This window comes from Equus quagga, chromosome 12 (genome assembly GCF_021613505.1).
Source record: "Equus quagga isolate Etosha38 chromosome 12, UCLA_HA_Equagga_1.0, whole genome shotgun sequence".
Taxonomy (NCBI): Eukaryota; Metazoa; Chordata; class Mammalia; order Perissodactyla; family Equidae; genus Equus; species Equus quagga.
In genome coordinates this window covers 14,413,272-14,432,782 of record NC_060278.1, presented here as the reverse complement: position 1 = coordinate 14,432,782, position 19,511 = coordinate 14,413,272, and the positions used below count along the sequence as shown (strand labels likewise).

The 19,511-nt window shown below is 35.7% G+C and overlaps 1 protein-coding gene across 1 annotated transcript in view; it reads left to right on the top strand.

Annotated features, from left to right (window-relative positions):
- The window catches only part of PLXDC2 (plexin domain containing 2), a 412,416-nt gene that overhangs the window by 189,862 nt on the left and 203,043 nt on the right, over window positions 1-19,511 (top strand). Inside the window, exon 3 of the mRNA XM_046678478.1 lies at window positions 3,841-3,987. Coding sequence (XP_046534434.1) covers window positions 3,841-3,987 — 147 coding nt within the window. The remainder of the gene's footprint in view (window positions 1-3,840; window positions 3,988-19,511) is intronic.

Genomic DNA, 19,511 nt, shown 5'->3' with positions numbered 1-19,511 from the left:
ATAGCTTTACCTAAGAACTTGGATTATGTTTTATGTATCTGTATATTTGAAATGACTAGCACAATGATGTTCATACAATATATTCTTGATATATTTTTTTAGTTCTCAATGAAATGAATTTAGAGCTCAAATGCTATTACTTCATAAGATAATATGAGGCATCCGTAAAAATTATTCATCATAATATCAACTTAACAGCCCTGATAGAGGAGAAGACGACATTTGGGTTTGGAATTGTGTAAACAGATTGTTGCAGAATGGTTAGGCTACAGTTATGATGCCTTTCTCTGTCTTTTGGGTGTATGTCCTTTTTGTTTACAGCTGTGCATTTCCAGGCATGTTCCAGAAGCATGAATTTATGGGATTTATAATTACCTGCTGTGCCATCCACTTTCGGTAACAGGTGGTTTCATGAATGAATTGGCAACTAGGCATATCACAGTAGTGCTTTGTTTTACTTTCTATGGTGTTAGAAATAGTTTGCTTTCGAGCAGAAAAGGAAAATCTTTGTGCCTGAAGTGGCTTTTGACAACCCTATAAGTACCATCACTTCTATAAAGGATGAGATGTGGTTTGAATAATTTAGTAGTGCTAAAATGTCACATTTTTAAGACATCCACTTTATGGCTTTCCTAAATGACTGAGCCAAACACCTCTCCCTGGGATTTAACAAATTATGTCAGTAAATTCCAAGGTAAACAGTAAATGGTCTTCCTCTTTGAATAAAAGTTGCTATGATAACTTGGAAAGCTTAAGCTATAGAAGTGAAACACCATGCTCTAGTCTTTAGCTTTTCAATATTTTCAAAGATGTAGTATTGTTCTGGGAAGCTCTTTTTTAAGTAAAATAGAAGGTGTATTTTCACAAAGCCACGTAAGTCATTGTAATTCGACGAAATTATATATATTTTTGCAGATAATCCATTATTTAATCATAATGATATTCTTATTCTTTATGTTAACTTCAAAACTATTTTTTTATTAATTACAGAGATTTAGGGGTTAAAAGAAATACTAGAGTCATGTTAGATAAGTTGATTGTGACAACTATACTGAACACTATACTGAAAGTTTGTAATTTTAAAGAAAATACCTGTTTAGTAATCATATGGGACTTTGGCAGCATCCTAGAATCTGTTACACGATTCACCTGAAGCTTACATCTCTGACCTTAGTGTTGCTGAACTCTTTATAATAATAATAGCAGTAGGGAGAAAAAATTAGATTTTTAATTTAAACACTGAATATTTCCTTCAGAATCACCCTTTTATACCATTCATTGAAAAATTAAGTGAACCCTTATCGTTTGTCATTCAGACTTGATGATTTCTGACAGGTTAGGTACAAGTTTCCGTTTGTGCTGTGTGATTAGCTTGAATAACCGACCTGGATGGGAAAAGTCTGTTGTTACCCAGATCTATAAATCTGTAAATAAGGTTGCCCTGTTCAATGTTGCTTACATAAGTCCCCTTTGGTTGCAAGTTAGGGAAACTGTTTGTCAACTAGAATTCTCTTGGTTGACAATAACTCCAGCTGAGGTGTTTTAACAATAAAAGAGATTTAATGGTTCATCTAAGTGAGCAAGCCCAGGAGGAGGTCACACTTAGATGTCCTTGATCAGAGATCTGGTTTTTTCTTTGTAGCCATCATGGTTCTGAACTTATCTTCTGTGTTTCCTTTATCCTCATGTGGGTTTCCTTGTGGTAGCAAAATGGTGGCAGTAGTTTCAAGTCTCACACTTACACATCTCAGCAATCAGAATAAGGGAAAATATCTCCTCTCTACCTAAACTCCTAGCTGTCTCACTAATTGGTCTTTCTTAGTTTATGTGCTTATGGTGCTCACCAGCCTTGTGGCCAGTGGGATGACATGTGTAAAATGGCTTGTGCCCAGTGTCAAGGAGGGTGCCCACCTCAGAAGCTTCCAGTGGTAAAGCACGAGACAACAGAGACGAGTTGAATACATGTTGGAGACACAACCACAATGCTCGTTACATCTAGAACCTGGGCAATCAGTGTCATAATGTTCTGGAAAGGAGTGCTAGAAAACCACTAGGATATCAAATCTCTCTTGGACTGTGTGGAATCTTATTCTTGCTTCTTTATTTGTATTTCCTTTTTTTCTTCTTTCTCTGCAGAACTTTCTTATCTTTCATCATGGGTGTATACATAATTTTTATGTGATACCTAGAGTTTAATTAGAGATTTACTTAGGATCTTTACTATTATTATTTTTTTTAAAAATCTTACTGTTAAAGTTTAATCACTGTTCTCAAGATTTACATTTAGGGTCATATTCTTTTTTTTAGTCATGAGGCAAAATCTATTTAGAATACCTCTTAGAATATTCCTTTTCTTTCTGTAGTTAGTTTTATATACGTCTAGGCTGATGACTTGCGAAAAGGTGCATGGGATTCTTGTTTTGATTGGATTTTGAGAATAATTGTATTTTATTTAATTAGCACTTAAATAATAAATGCATTAGATAAAATTCACATCCAAAATTTTATTATTCAAATCATAGACCCTCTATTCACTAAACGTTATTCTTACACGTACCTGATTCTTTCTAAATATATTCTATCTAGCAGACTCCTAAAATTGGTAAGCACAAGTACATCTTATGGTAAAAAAGGAAATTAATTGCAATCCAAATTAGTCAAGAATCATATGATTTTTCTGGGTGTTCTTCAGCAAAATTGCCTTTTAAGACATTTAAATCTCTTCATTGAGTGAGAAACATGAAAAATAACGGTTTGTGACAGGCACCATGGTGATATCAAAAATGAGAATTTAAATCAAAGTAGAATTTAATAACCCAAATTATATGGAAAAAATGTTTTGTCTTCATTTCCAGGACCATTAGCTGAAAGCAGGCTTTAATAGAAGAGAAGTTTGAATATGTTGTCACTCAATAGTAATTATAGTTCAGGTTTTCAGTAAATAGTTCCACAAGTGCCATTTTTGTTTGGGAAGCAATAAGAGAGATCCCTAACCTTACTGTGGAAGAAAGACTATTGTACACGGAGTCTACGTTTTCCTCTGTTTTGTTTATTTAACAATTTCTTCTAAAGAGGCTTATTAATTTTACATCTTTTAAAAAATCTAATTCACTTCCCATAGAGGTTATTTAACTCATTTGGCTATTTAGAGGAATATTAACATTTCTAATTTCATAGTACTGTTTTTAATTTCTTTTTAAGAATTTTAGGGACAATACTTCTGTCCTTTTTTTTTCTTTTCTTTTAAGAACTGACTTTTTATTTTCCTTTTTGATGGAAGTCTGCCTGTAGCTCTGTAAATTACCTAAGTTGGGTTTATAGTGATTGAATGCGTCCCTTTTTTTCCAGCTTCATTGAGATTTCATTAACATGTAACATTGTGTAATTTTAAGATACACAACGTATTGATTTGGTACATTAGATATTGCAAAATGATCACCACCTCAGCATTAGCTAACACCTCCATCACATCACATAATTACTATTTCTTGTTTGTGGTGAGAACATTTAAGATCTATTCTCTTCAAATTTTCAGGTATTTAATCAGTATTATTAACCATATCACCGTGCTGTATACTAGCTCCCGAGAACTTATTCAACTTATAATTGGAAGTTTATACTCTTTTGCCAACGTCTTTCCATTTCTCCCACTCCCTCAACCCCTGGTAAACACCATTCTACTCTCTGTGTCTATGAGTTCAGCATTTTTAGATTCCACGTATGAGTGAGAACATACAGTGCTTGTCATTCTTTGTCTGATTTATTTTGCTTAGCATAATGCCCTTAAGGTCCATCCATGCCATCTCGGTTCTTGATGCTCATCATTCTTTATTTTTACAGGAGGACACAGACCACAATTACTATATATCTCGGATATATGGTCCAGCTGATTCTGCCAGCCGGGATTTGTGGGTGAACATAGACCAAATGGAAAAGGACAAAGTGAAGATTCATGGAATATTGTCCAATACTCATCGGCAAGCTGCAGTAAGTGCTTTGACATTTTGAGCATCTTTTTTGCTGCTGTAAAAAATTTTTGGCTCTAATTGGCATATGAGCATTGTTTGTTGTGATCACTTTTCAAGTGTGTTTAGTTGTGTAACTGCAATTTAGATTAATAATAGCATGTAAGATATTATAGAAAATGAAGAAGAATTATTTTGAGAAGCCACCATTACTTTAACTATTAACTTAATTAAATAAATTTACCATTAGTTTCCCTTGTAAAAGGATGAGTTGCTTATTCAAAGTTGAGATTGATCTTGGATGATCTTCAGTTCTCTTGTAATACGTGAGTTTAGAGAACATTTTTAACAATTACGTTAATTTGGTATCTTCCATTTTACATGGGTTTATTACTTAGTCTGAAAAAGGTTTAACCAGAAACATTATTATTTATGATTCAGCTAACACATGTAGACCAAATTATGGATCTGAGTGAAGAAATTTGATATAAAGGAAAATAATTAAATCTAGAAGGCTCCAAACACATTCTAAGCTTGAGTTCATCCTTTGCCAGCTGCGGTTCCTAAAACAAATAATATAACTATTCTGATGCGCAGTCTCCACATCTGTACAGTGGAGATGAAAGAGGATACTCATACAGCCCTCACTTCCCTTGCATGGTCATTGATATCCTATTCTACCTGTCAGGCTGAATGCTTACATAGACGTGCTTTTCAACCTTCACAAGAATCCTATGATTTAAATATTATACCATCCAGGTACTGCAGAGGATAGAATTGACTCTTGAAAATCTCAAGTAACACACCTAAGCGTCTCCAGCTAGTAAGTGGTGAAAACTGGGATGTCAACCTAGGCAGTCAAGTCCACACTCAAAATGTGTGTGCAAAATCGATCACACTTGGTTCTCAGCAGTTTTTGATACTCGTTTTCTGATACATGCCTGATTTAACGTTTTAAAAGTTCTTTAGTTTTGCTCTCATGGATAATAGCAATGATCCTGAAGCCATGTCTTGTTCAGTTTAGCATGACTTAAAGTGAAAACAAAACTTTAACCTTTCAAGTGCTATTGCCATTATTGATATAAAGATAGAACCGATAGAGTCAATGGCTGAAGGGATTGAAAGAGGCACTGATCTGATAAATGTAAAATATCAAAATTTTGGCCAGCAGCCTTCACTGTATGTATGCGGACTTTCCTGTTTCAGGAGATCAACTTCTAACAGGTAAAATGGAAATCAATTATAATTCATCATGGTAATTCACTGACTTTTCAGTGTAGAGCTCCTGTTTTCTGAGGCTGAGAAGTACCCAAAGTACTCACCTCCCCTTGCTAAATTCCATCATCCCTTTTCTTTTCCATATTCAAGCAACCCCAAGCAAGATGGCAGATCCAGAAATGATTCACTGTCTGGTTTAGAACAGATCTTTAAAAGAAGAGAAAAGGAGAAGCATTCGATTAGGACTATGCCTATCAGGAATTTATTGCATCTGACAATATTCCCACTGTGTTATGGTGCCTACTTTATAACGGTTTGAATGTTGGCACATCCACGTGGAGATTCCATAAAGTGGCCCAGTTCTCGTGTCGGCCCCTATGGGTGACATCCCTGGGCTGGGTTAAAATGTTAGCTGACTTTTTCTTGCACACTTTCTCCTGTGCTCTCCCAATGGTGAGGCAGTTCGTATGTCCTGTCTTTCCTTGAAAAAGATTTTTTCTTTTTGGAATAAGGTTTACTTGGTTGCCTTGTGACCTCAGTTCTCTGATAGTCTCAAGAAAAATTATGATGATGTGAATGATCCATTTTTTCGTAGTGTTAGTGTGAGAGTGACACTGTTTGTTGCTTTCAACACCAAAGTTTGGTCTAAATGGAAAGACGTGAGCTTCAGCTTGTAACTTAGCTGGTGCTCCAAGCTATGATTTTTAAATATACATCATTGGTAGAAACCTTTATTTTAGCTACACTGTCATTGTCATAGCTTGGTTTCTTGGTTTCCCTGAGAATTTAAGCCATTATCAAACACTTCTTAGAGTTAGAATTGGTCCCATACCCGCTTTCCCTATCACTACCAAGAGAACACACACACATGCACACAAACACACACATCCAGGTACACACTTCCATTTACAACAATTGAATTAATAATATTACTTTGTTTCCTTTTTTTTTTCCGGAAAGATTTGCCACTTGGTCTGTCATTTAAGTGAGTTTTATATCTTGGAAGTTACAAATTTATTTACTAGAATATTTTAAAAAATTTTTCTACATTCTTTCTTTCATAAGTGTGATTGTTAAATATTAATCTGAGATTTCCAAATTGTAGAGTTATTCGTGTTTCAATATTTCCTCAGTTGGCCTCCTTGCCTTTTCCAATCCTGCCTTATTCTCTTTGCTCTGTTTCTGTACGCCTTCCTTGGAGGGAGCAGAATCAGGTTTTAGAGATGATGACAGAATTGTAATGTTAAGGTAGTTTTATGGCCAGAGGCTCAATAATGCCCATATACACCCTCTTGCCCACACCTGCCTCCACACACACAAAACACAGGCACCAAGCCACAGCTGCTCTCCCTCAAGACGTTACTGAGGGGCTTTGGCACAAGGGCAAATGGGAAATGAGAAACACCGATCAGTATTATTAATTAGGTTTGCTGATATCATAATTGTCATAATCCTTAATGCAAAGATCTCTGGTAACTTGGCTGGAAATAGGATTTAAATTTAAATCCTAAAGGGAAGAGGGGGCTTTCTCAAATCTTTTCACCAATTGGTATAATCTGTATGCCCAAGGGCATGCATTCTGTCAACAAATTAGACCAAAAAAAGAAAAGAAAGATCTAGCTAGAGGCAGACTGAGGGGCAGTTGGCTAACTCATCCAGCCCTGAGTAAACAGGAGGTGCAGTGAGAGAGCTGGAAGGTTGGATTACTGAAGATGGAGCTTCCCTTCCCTTCCCAGCTTCCTCGCAATGGGGTCAGAGGAAGATATCGGAGTGTCTGACCTGGAAACATAATTTTTTAAAGACATATGTTCCCCTTCCGTCACCATCATTTATGAATGTTATCCAAACAGTAGTTTGGAATATTGGATTAATATTGTAGAAAGAAGAGGAATGTGGAAATAGAGTAAGAGTTTTCCCTTTTCTCCTATCCACAATAATATCTTATAATTTCAGAGCAGAATAAAACAAAAATCATTTAATTCACGTTTCACATGGCAAAACACACTGATTTTTCTTTCCTTTTACCATGTGAAGCATACTCATTAGTACTTATACTATGTATGTGTGTACTGCAATGTGAATTGCATGTTCCTTCGAATCTCCCCCTTGTCTTTTTTGTTTAAATCTCCCCATTGTCCTTTTTGGTTTAAATAACACTTCTTAAACCATTATTGCAAAAAAAGGCAAATGTTAGAAACTAGTTTTGCAACTGGAGAAATTAAGGAAGCAGCATGTCTTCCCAGATAAAGAAAAGTGGAAAAATTTGTGTAGGTCTCTACCATATGGCAAACAATGAGCCAGGCACTTTTTATTCCCATACTGGTACTTATTTGGGTTTTCTGGCCTTTATTCAAAGTCACACAAAGTTGTCAAGTTGCAGATCTAGAATTTTCTGACTACAAACCTAGGAACCAGTCCAGACTTGTTTCTTTCTCTCTGTGTGGACCTTCAAATTCCACAAATTTGAGATTTCCTTCTATACTTTTTATCTGTATTATTTATTTTATTTCTGGGCACACAGTTTAATTCAACAGCCAGACAAATTAGAATTATTTTGCCTTTTGAAATCACAGTTTATGAAATTCTGATTCAAAGCTTCTGTGAAGCGCGACTGTCTTGGTGGAAGGAGTCCCGGCTCATAGAAGTTACGTGACCTTGGCTCCAAAATTCATTGCCTTGGATTCTGGCCTCACAGTACCTCAATTTTATAACCTGGAAGAAAGGGGAAAAATTGCCTGTCTTGATTACCTTCCAGTGCAATTTCTAGAATAAAAGTGAAATAGATATGAAAGGACACTGAAAACATCAAATAGCAATGAGATTGTAAGACGTTGTTATTTGAAAGTCCTAATTCTTTAAACAAAAAATAATAACCTTCACATAGTTTAATTCCTAAGTATTCTCTAAGTGTCTCTATAGATAGATAGATAGATGTGTATCTATATATTTATATCTATATTATATCTCTATATAATTGTTTGCCAAGAAACTGCCAATGTGCTCTTTGCCAGACATAAACACACTCTGGCTTTAAAAAAAATGTATCTTTCTATATGTTGGTAGGAAGATTGATTCTTCAGATAAGAAACACCAGCAAACTGAAATGAGATACTCTTCTCTATCTCATCATAATGCACATAAAGTTTTTGATGAAATTTGTATGGTTTTTGATGTGATGCATTGTTTTAAATTTTAAAAATTGGACTGTTCTTGTTGGGGATCCTCAGGCTGCTTGAATATGTACAGAAACCTTCATTAAACAAAAATTAAGCTTTCTGGAGCTATTTTTTTTTCCAGGAAAAAGAACATCATTTCAACTAGCATTTTCATTGGTCTTACATTGGCCTAATATTGATGTTGGGAGAGCTAAATTTGGATGCCTGTGGTGACTTTAGCCGGTTGTTTTCACAAACATCACAATTTCATTTTTTCTGTCATCAGAAAATCTGTTGATAAGTGCTTATTTTCCTAAATGATTAATTCGAAAGGCAATTTAGTTTGCTATCTCTATTAGGCCATTATGCAGACCATAGAGTTTTGCTTGAGTTCTGTTCACAGTGTCTAGCAATAAGCTATTTTTATTTATTTGTATTTTTGGCTGGTTGAACGAACTTGCTGCATTCTGTCTTTCGAGTTGCTTTGTTTCAAGTAAGACATATGCAGTTCGTCAAGCTGGCCTTCCTTGCCTTTGTTGACGGGATTTTCCTCTAGTTTAATAACATACGGGGATGAGTTGCATCTGCACATGTCTCTCTAGCTTAATTTTGGTTTAATTCATTCATTTTACTATTATAATTATATTTAAGTCACTTATAAATTTTGAGACTAATTCTCTCTGTCCTGAAGAAAGTGTTATTTGAGGGCTTTTTATGGAAAAACAAGGCCTACCTTTGTTGCATTCCACAAAACTAACAAGAGATCAGAGTAACTGAGTCCCTGTGCATGCCAGGCAAATGAGCTGGTCCGCCTGCCTCAAAGCCAGTAAATACATCCAAAGATCTGTTCCCTCTTTCACTGATGGCATTAATGACACAAATTAAACGTTCCTTAGACCCGTCTAATATTTTAGACATGGAAGGGACTTTGGAAATTCTTGAAAATAGAGGCCTTATGAAGTGCACAGTGTTCAATTTTTATACATATAGCAAACCTTAGTTTTCCAAAGCAAGAACATCCCTGTTTTTTAAAAAGATCATACTGGAGTTCATCATATTTCAGTTCAACTTAATCTTATTTCTCCATATTGTGTCTTTAGTGGAGGATGGGTACCATTCTTTATATAAAATTAGACTCCTAGGAGGTAATCTTATACATTCTCTGTTACCAGTGGTGGCTGTAAAACAATTCTAGATAGATAAATAGCTACTCAGCTTTTCAAAGCCACAAATGAGCTGAACACTTGAGGTTTCATCCAACATATTTTTGATCATTTTTCTGAGCTGTCTTCATGAGCCCATGAAGATTTAACAAGCATTAATTTTAGATAACATGAGTGCAAAACATATTCTCATCCTGAAGTTATTAAATGATAAAGCATTCACATGACTCTTTCGCAAGCAAAATGTTTTGTAACACAAAAAGTTAGCAAAATATAAATGGAATATAATGTTCCTTAAGAGTAAATACCACCAAAGCAAATAAGCTTAATTGTTCTGAAAAATCTTAAATTATAGACGATAAAAGACTTAAGACATTTTGGGATTGAGAATTTTTGGACAAGTTAGTATTTTAGTATCTTTTAAAAATATTTTTATACTTGTTTTCAATATCTTTATTTTTGTCTGGTGTTTTCTTACCAAATTATAGCCTGTCTCTTACGTGGTGGATGATTACCCTAGGCAAAATAGTCAAGATCTCACATGGTTTGTTTACAAATTTGCTTCCCATCAGCACTCCTGCTTTGCTTGGAATTCCAGCTCCAGAAAGTGGGTGTCTCTTTCTTACTGAAGGTGCTCTGTTAAAATGCCAATGGGACTAAAAGTGAAACACCATTAGCCACTCTCAATTAATGATAAATTGCCAGGAATTTCTTACCACACGGCATCTACCTGGAAAGAAATGCCAAGTGAGGTTCGCACTTGATCAATAGGGCAAGCTGAGGCACTTGAGTCCTGATCCCCTGAAGGGTAAACTGTAGACGTGGGTAGGGTGTCCTAAGGGAGCAGGTCTTGGAAGCTCTGTTGAGAGGCATCAGCTTACTTAGCTTTTGAAAAATTCCAGAGTTGGAAAAATGTTAAAAATTGGTGAATCTGCATAAACGATATAGGGGGCTCTTTTTGTATTATTTTTGTAACTTTTCTTTAATTTGAAATTATTTCCAAATAAAAAGTTAAACAAAAAGAGGAGAAGTTAGCAGAGGAGGATGAAGAATTAAAACTAAACTTGGCCTAAACTTCAATTTCAACCTGTCATCAGGTTTTGAATTATTTAGTCGCTTTCCTGATGAACTTTGCCTGCAGTGAATCCCAAATATTAACACATCACTTGAGGGGGTAGCTTGATAAAGTGTTTAAACATAAGGGCTTAGAAATGGGGTGCCTGGATTTGAGTCCCCACTTTGCCAACTACCAGCTGGGTTACTCTAAACACGTTGTTTATTGTCTGTTAATCATTTTCCACGTCTGTAAAATGGGAATGATAACTACCTACCTTCTAAGGTTGTCATTAGAATTAAATGGTTTAACATTCGTACGTGGTGCCATGGTGTTACAGATGTCTGTTACATTGATATTAACAATCGTCATGAAAACATTTAACTTCAAAACAGTCATTTTCCACCAACCAGACGGAAGAGAGGACAGATTGTAATCAACTGAGTCAGAGGAAGGCCTTTTCCAACGACAAAGGATAAACTCAGAGAAATGCTTTTCCTGCCCTGCCTGTTTGAGGATCACTGGTCAAGGAAGTAACCAGACTGTCATTTCCCTCAGGTGTACTGGGGCTGCAAAGAGGTTTTGCAAATCATTGCTTTAAGGTGCTCAGCTGGCAGGTAACCCTGTTTCAATTCCTTAAATGGAAAATTTCAGGCCAAGTGCCACCAGAGGAAGTGAGATGGTGTTATCTAGAATCAAGTCAATTTATCTTTTAACCCATTTCACGCTTGCCAAGGTTTCCTTACAGCAATATCTTAGAGTTTCAAAGACCATTTATATGGCAAAAAGGCTTGTTAGAGCTTGTTAGAAAGTCAGAATTTCAGTCCCTCTACCCTCAGACATACTGTATCAGAATTTGCATTTTAACAACAACCCCAAGGGGCTCCTGGGCACGCTCTGGTTGGAGAAGCCTGGCAGAATCCACTGCCTTGCATCCAGAGCAGTGTGAAAAATCCGGAAGTGTCCTCTTCTGGTTCTCCCCTTCCCCACACCCACCCTCTAAGGGCTGCTTTATAAAATCCCCTTATGCTTTCTCTGTACCCTTGAACAGTCTGATGCTCTGCACTCTGCTTGAATGGTAAATATTCACATAACCAATTTGAATAATTCTCCAAATGTGCAAGTATAGGCAAGCCACTGTAAGCCACATGTTTGCTGGGAACCATGCAATATGAGAGGTCAGAAGATATGGTGATAGTTCACTTAATCTCAAGTTCATGTGAGTGAGCATCAGGTAACAGCAAAATGTTTACATTTTGTGTTCTAATTTATGACTAGTCCCAGGCAGAGCGTATTTCAATACGTAGGGTTAATTAAGTTCTCCGTTCTGTTATGAAAAAATGTGCTGAAGCAGTTAGAATTTCTAACTCAGGAAATCAATTCAATTGATGGGCTCTATTTCTGAAAGGAGTAGCCAGCCCCTTGTCCGTCTATTTGCATATTGCTTAGCCCCGTTCCCTGAACATTTTGATCTTTTAATTAGGTTTCTGGTGTTTTCAGTCACTAGATTAATGACCATGCCCAGTCCACTCCTCCCAAGGTGTGAGAGTTGGATAAAATCCCATTTTATAAAAACTCCTACATGGTAAAAGCATTATGAGTTATCTTACCCACTGTGGCTGTTTTATTTCTAGAATACACTCAGCTCATTTATGGCCTAGAAACAGGATCTTTCTTTAGGGTATATCAGAAGAAGTTTGCAGTGCTGTTTGTCCACATGTGTGTGCCTCTCCATAGTCCATTTTCTCTCTTTGATAGTTGCTTGTTACGGAAACCTGTCAATTTAAGTTTTCTATCTATATTTTGTATCTAGATACATATATGTGTATATACTCATGCTTATACCACTCTACTTTTTCAGTTTTTATTTCTAAATGAATTGATTTCAGTTAAATAGTTGAATAAGCCAGTGAAAGCTAATTATCACTGAGAATTATAAAAAAGAAAATAAATGTTCTGTAAGTTTAGAAAATAGGTCCCTGGTCTATCCTTGGAGGGTAAGAGATGGAAGCATCTGAATCTCAAATGTGCAAAAAAAAAAAAAAAAAAAGGAAGGCGATCCAGCTGTGCACATCCTGTGTTAAGGAGGGACCTGCTGTGTTACCATCGGGCCTCAGTGGCACATGGCTCACTATGGCTCCACCCGGCATGGCGCTGTTAGTCCAGGCCCTGGGATTCTCTGCATTTCATCAGAGAAGACTGCTCTGTACCTTTTTCAGGTTTTCTCTTTTGTGGCTTCGGCCTCATGCATCTGGGAGCTTTCTAGCTATGTTTCGTTATTGTTACATTTTAAAGAAAATTGTTATGTCTACTATGAACAAATACATGAATGACTGATGATCTTTATTTGTCTGGTCTCCTAGTCTCTTCCAATGTGTGATAGTTCCTCAATCTTTCTTTGTTTTTGTGAACTTGACACTTTTGAAGAATATTGGCCAGTTATTTTGTACAATGTCCCTGATTTGGGTTTTGTCCATGGTTTCTTCGTGGTTAAACACAGGGCTCACTTTTGGGCAAGAATACCACAGGAATGGTATTTTGTCCTTCATTGTGCATCATATCAGGAGGTACATGATGTCCTTGTTTCTTGTTATTGGTGTTAACTTTGATCACCTGCTTAAGGTGATGTCTGCCCGATTTTGTTTCTTCATTGTAAAGTTACTCTTTTTCCTTTTGTAATTATCAAGTACTTTTTGTAAGATACTTTGCAACTATACAAATACCTTGTTTCTCACCATGCTTTCACCTCTAATTTTAGCATACATACTTGCTAGATACAGGCAAAATACTTAGCATAATGTGTGATATATTAAATGCTAATTTCATTCTCCTACCATCAGTAAATATAGTAGTTATGATTATTTCAATACAGCAAAAATGAGGACAACATGACATTGCTGAGAAACATAATATGTAATTATGATATGATTCTATTAGAAAAAAAATTTGCCTGCATTGATATTAGAAACAACATATATCAAATCATTTCCAGCTATTTGTTAGGAATCAAATAGGGAGCTATTTTTACTTAGGAAACTAGTTATAAGGAACTATTGTTATGCTGGACACATTCATGTACATAATATAATATTAACTATCATTGACTCAGTGCTTATGAAGGTCCAGGTGTTATTTGGTCATTTAATCCTTGCAATAACCTTTTAAAGAAGTGTTTTGACTCTACAGATGACCAAACTATGGCTTAAAGACGTTAAATGATTTATGAAATCACACAGCTACTAAGTACCAAGGCTGGAATATAATTTCAAGTCTCTCTGACTCGAAAACCATGCTAGATCATTCAAGAACTAGGAAAGAACCATTCAAAATTTTAAAATAATGCTTCATCTAGTTGCATTCAAATAAGATTGTAAAATGTGTCTTAAGGTTAGTAAATGAGTAAAACTACAATAATCTGTTCTAAGCATTTACTGGTGAATGAGTTTTATTTGGACCTTAGTCAGTTTCAAGAAAGTTAGTCAATTATTATGTGCATTCTGGAAGAATGTATCACACCCCAGTTAAGAAATTAAATTCATTCAGAGTTATCTATGAAACAGTTATCTAATAAAAATGATTCAATCATTTTTATTTATTAGAGATATAAATCTTATTGGAAATAAGATTATTTATTCAAGTATTTCAGATGAAAGCCAGTAGCACTAGAAATATCCATCTAAATAAAGCAAAATGTATATATGTATATATTTAAATTTTGTAGTTTCTCTCAAAGTTAATACTTGGCATAAATAAATAAACTGAAAATTATGTCACACAAGACTTTAACGTACTTTTTGAAATTGTTTTTGGAAAAAATAACCCAAATCTCACTTTACCAATAATAATAATAATGATGATGATGATATATATGCCACCTATTTGACAGCTCCAAGAGAAGAATATGTGCCCCATAAACATAAAATTATTTGGATGATTAAAAAGTGTTAAAATATGTGTGTAGAAATTAATGATTAATCTGTGAATCCATTCTTGAATAAATGAATGCTCCCTGTATTCTTTAGATCCTTTGCTATCATGAACTCGCCACATCAGCAAGTATTAAAAGTTTAGTTACTACCAGTTTTCTTCAACAAGTTGCTTTCAGCAGGATTATCCTTATAAAGATGAAATAAAGCCTTGGGGGAACTAGAAACTTGTAGCTTTTATTACTGTGAATAGGAATTTGTCTTATAAGAAGAAAGAGTTTTTATTAATGACATTTTAAAAAATGGTTTTGAGGATTATAAATGTGCCCACTCCAGATTCTTAACTCTTACTAAGAGGTTTCCATCTTTAAGATTTTACAGACGTTGACTAATTTATCTTTGTAATACCACCGAGAAAGAGGCAAACAAGTTAAACTGAAATAGTATGTAGTTAGGATTATAATCCTCATATTGTTAAAAAAGAATTCACAGAGATCATGATAATTAGTCAGAATACAGCAACAGGCATAAGAAAAATATGAAAAAGAGGCAATAAGGTATGGATGCTCTTAGAAATCTAGGAGCATGAACCCAATTGAGTCTGATAGTCTACTCTCAACAGTGATTTCATGGGGTATGTTGTGGGAAAGCATGATGTGGTTTTAAAGGCCACCGTCAGATACACATATATATAGAGAGCTATACCTGCCATAAATCTGCACCAAACCCCCTGGGATCTATTCATATACCTCTACAAACTCTTCAAGGAATGTTTCGTAAATTTATCCTGCACCATCTGAAGGAGTGATTCTTTCTTTGCTTATCTCAAAATTACTGTACCCTCCCTTTCAAATAGTTAACTCCTTTCCGCCAAGAGTAAAGAAGCAGCAAATTCAGTTAATTTTATTTATACCACTCATGATCTTTCAAATTTCACTTCTGAGCTTCATTTCATATATTGCCCAGACCCTTAATTAATTCATTGTGTCTTCGCCTGACAATTTTCCTGAACCTTTTTTCCTTTTACGTTAGATATTTCTTACCAGAGGAGATATGAGATAGGATACTGTTCAAGGTCTAGTAATTACACCAGAGTTTCAGTGTTATGTTCCTTTTTGTTTACAGTGGCTTTTTGTGACAGCATCTGCCTTTCTGGTTGCAGAAGAGTCCTCTGTCACAAATACAATTTGGGGTCTTTTTAAAAATTTTTACCATCTAGCTAAGGGATGCATAATTACGTAGTGACACAGCAAGTCTTGGTGGCACTGTAGTCCACCAGTCACCCAGCTGGAAACCTAGCCTTTATTCTAGACTGTCCCCCTTGCTCCCAACTTTTATGTCTAGTTAATCATGATCCTTCCAATTTTACTTTCTGCATATATTTAGCCATCCTTTCTGCTCTCATGCCTTCAGGTCTCATCCGACTAACTTCTGGTAGTTCCTTTGAAAGAGTCAGTTTCAGCGCCATCTCCTCTGAGTTAGGTGTCCTCTCTGGGTCCTTACTCTGCCCCTGCCTGGTCCTATTGTTTAATCCTTCTGTGATGCTCTTCCCCACCACTCTATGAACTCCTTGAAGGAAGGAACAGGGCGAGACTTATTCCCTGTTTTATCTTCAGCCCCTGACTTAGTGCCTGGTACATATAAGGTCTTGAACAAATGATTGTTCCCTGGATGGATGAACGAACAAATAAAACTTTCCTTCAGCTCCCTCCAATGCCTTTTTTATATACCGTACTGAGACAAAATAATGACCCAACTACCCATGGGCAATTTTATTGAACATATAATCATTTAACTTCAAAGCACTTCATGAAATCCTAGTGCTTAATCGTTTTTGTTTATGTTTTAGCAATTTTTGGTTCTGTGTGTGTGTGGAATGTATGTGTTCTAAGGAGGGATAAAAGTAATTTTCAAAAATGTACCTTCAAGTGTGGCTCTTCACTTTATTTTCAGGATCTCAGTAATTCAGAGCATGGACTTTGTCGTCTATTAAAACTAGGTTCCAATTTTGGTTTTCCGCTTGGACCATTCTTAACCACTCTGATGCTGAGCTAGTCTCACTTTGAAGCAGTCGTAATATAAACCATATGCAGTTGTTTTATGTTTGTTTGTATATACAGTCATGCATCATTTAACGCCGGGGATATGTTCTGAGGAATTCGTCATTAGGTGATTTCATTGTGCAAACATCATAGAGTGTCCTTACACAAACCTAGATGGTGTAGCCTATTACCCACCTAGGCTATATGTACTAACCACTGTCATATATGTGGTTTGTCATTGACTGAAACGTCGGGATGCAGCACATGATTGTATAGAGAACACTAGGTGAGATATAATAGGGAGACATAACTTGAGCTAAGAAGTCAAGGAAGGACTCTGAGGATGTGACACGTAGCTGTCTCTGTTCATGCTTTGCTCCATATCCCTTCTGTCTGAGTTCCCCTGAACTGTTGGAGACAGTTTCTAACATGCCAGCAACTTCCCAACTCAAGTGCTCTGTCTCTTCTTTCTGCCTGAGGGTGCAAGCAAGGGTAATCCAGGGGAGGAGGGGAGTTAACTACCCCAGGAGCAGCCTTTGATCAATGGGAGGTGGGAGTTGGTGGAAAAATGTCCCAGCTGCCTGACCTCCAATGAAATGATTTTGAGGCATGTTTTCTCTAATGTTTCTTGGGGGTCTCCAAGGGAAGACCTGGTGATGGTGGTAACACACCCAATAATGTACCTGTTACTGGTTTTTCTCTTTTCTTTGTCTCGCTTTTCCCACATCCTTTAGCAAATGCTTCCTAGGATCACCTTTCAAACAGACTATCTGCCCCTGAATCATTATGGCAGGGTTGGTGTTTGGGGTACCAACCAAACTAAGCCGAAGTTTAATGAATATGGAAGACATGACCAACCAAGGTTGAGAGACGATTACAGTCAGAAGAGACATCATGTAGAAGTACCAGAGCCAAGGGTTAAGGCTAGCAGGTTCAAGGAACTCCAAGATGTTCTAGAAGACGGGCTGGAACAGAGAAGGCAAGGAGAAAACTGTGAGGTAGCAGGGGCCAGTTAGTGGTGAGCCTTAGAACTCATTTTCATTATTTCAATATTTTCACTATCCTAGGGACAGTGGGATTCTAGATCGAATGATTTGAAGCAGGAGAGCGATACACTAGGTATTATGGAGAATGAATTCTAGGGGAAATGCAGTCAAGACATCTATGAAGAAGTTACTGAGATAATAGTAACCTACACTTGGGGAAGAGTGTCAGTCGTACCTGGAGAAAAATGGGTGGATTTCACAACTATTGAGAGGACAGCACCTTTCTAAATTGCCACTGCTACTCCTTATCAATATGAGCAGGTCATGGCAATAACTAAGATAAACTGGGAAACATTTCAATCATTGATTTTGCTCTTCAGGATGATATATTAGCAAATTTTCTTTGAGAACTTATTTACTTCTCAAAAAAAGTCTTTAACTTATGTATATGTGTATCTCAAACTTATTCTAAAAATATTTAAATGTTTGTGGTGGCTGAGAAACCAATATCATATTCCTTTGGTTCATCTTTGGTGGTAATTGATAAGTTTGTTAGTGGTATATGTTTAAACCAAACAAAATTCTGGAAGTGAGAATGCCAAAGGGTTGTAAATCTTACCAGTTTTCTCATAAGCCTGGAAATAAGTTAAAATGATGGAGAACAATATACTATAGCAAGTGTCTTTATAAAATTATTTCTGACATCTTCTTTGAGAGATATGATTTTGCCATTGAAGCTTTTATTTTAGGGTTATTAGCAGCCACTAATTTCAGTTAGTGCACTGAATATGGGTTTTGTTTTTACCATTAGTCAGCATAAAATAAAAATGGTAATAAACTCTTTCTGAAGAAGGAGCTTTCATTAAAAAGGAAAGAAAATCTAATTGAAAGTCACAGTAAATTTTCGAAGATTAATTTCATGCCAAATAAGTCATTAGAAATCTCTGAAGGATATAAAACAGCAATCATTTGCAAAATTGGAAAGAACTAAATTCAATCTAGATATACTTCTCTCTTTTTAAATTTGTGTATTGGGAGATAGGTAATATAGAAATCGCTGAATTTTAAAATAATAGCCTCTTACTATAGGTAGTCTGTACGTGCTGTTGAGGTCTAAACCAGCTAATTAATTTCCCTCTGGATCCTTGTATTTGAGTTGATCATCTTTGTTAGAACTCACTGTTTTTCTTCTTTCTTGCCTAGTAATAATATATCTGGTTCATATCATTTCAAAGATACAAAAAAATCTAGGGTTTTTTGTTTCTTTGTTTTGCATCGTTGTATTGTGTTCTGCTTCTGTTATTTTACTGCGTATATTTTATATATACTTATGTATAATATATAGGATGACATATAATAATATGTAATATATAATAATAAGTAACTAAATATATGTATGTATGTATTTATATATAAAACCAAAGCTTCAAGACTCATTTTAGAAAAAACAGGGGCAAAATTTATGAACTTTCTTCCTAAATCTCCAATTTGCCTCTATACAAAAGAAAAGTAGCTCTCCAGTAACCAGCATTTTTTATTCTTCGACTCCGTGCTTTTAAAAGTGGACATAATATACTGAATCTGGAGAGCTCATTGCATCTAAAAAATGAAAATATCTGCAAGTCTAGATCTGTAGGCGCAAGACAGCTTGTTCAATGAAACCGCCTTTCATTATGGGATTTACAGAAGACAAAGTGAATATATAATGGTGTAAAATGAAATCTTTTGATTTTTTTATTCAGTGAAACTTGACAGATAAAGTGTTCTACTGTTCTGGAGAAGACTAATCAAACTAAAAAGACCCCTCAAATAACTTGCTCATCATGATGACAGAACTGATTTGCAGTGGCAATGATGATATTAGAGAGAATATCTTGATTCAGAGTTGAAACTTCCAAATTCCCTTTGTAAGCAAAGAACAGACCAAGAGGCCGTAACAGCGCAACTTTACTCTTTTTCACATACTTCAAACATTTAATTACCAGAAAAAATATCCTTTATT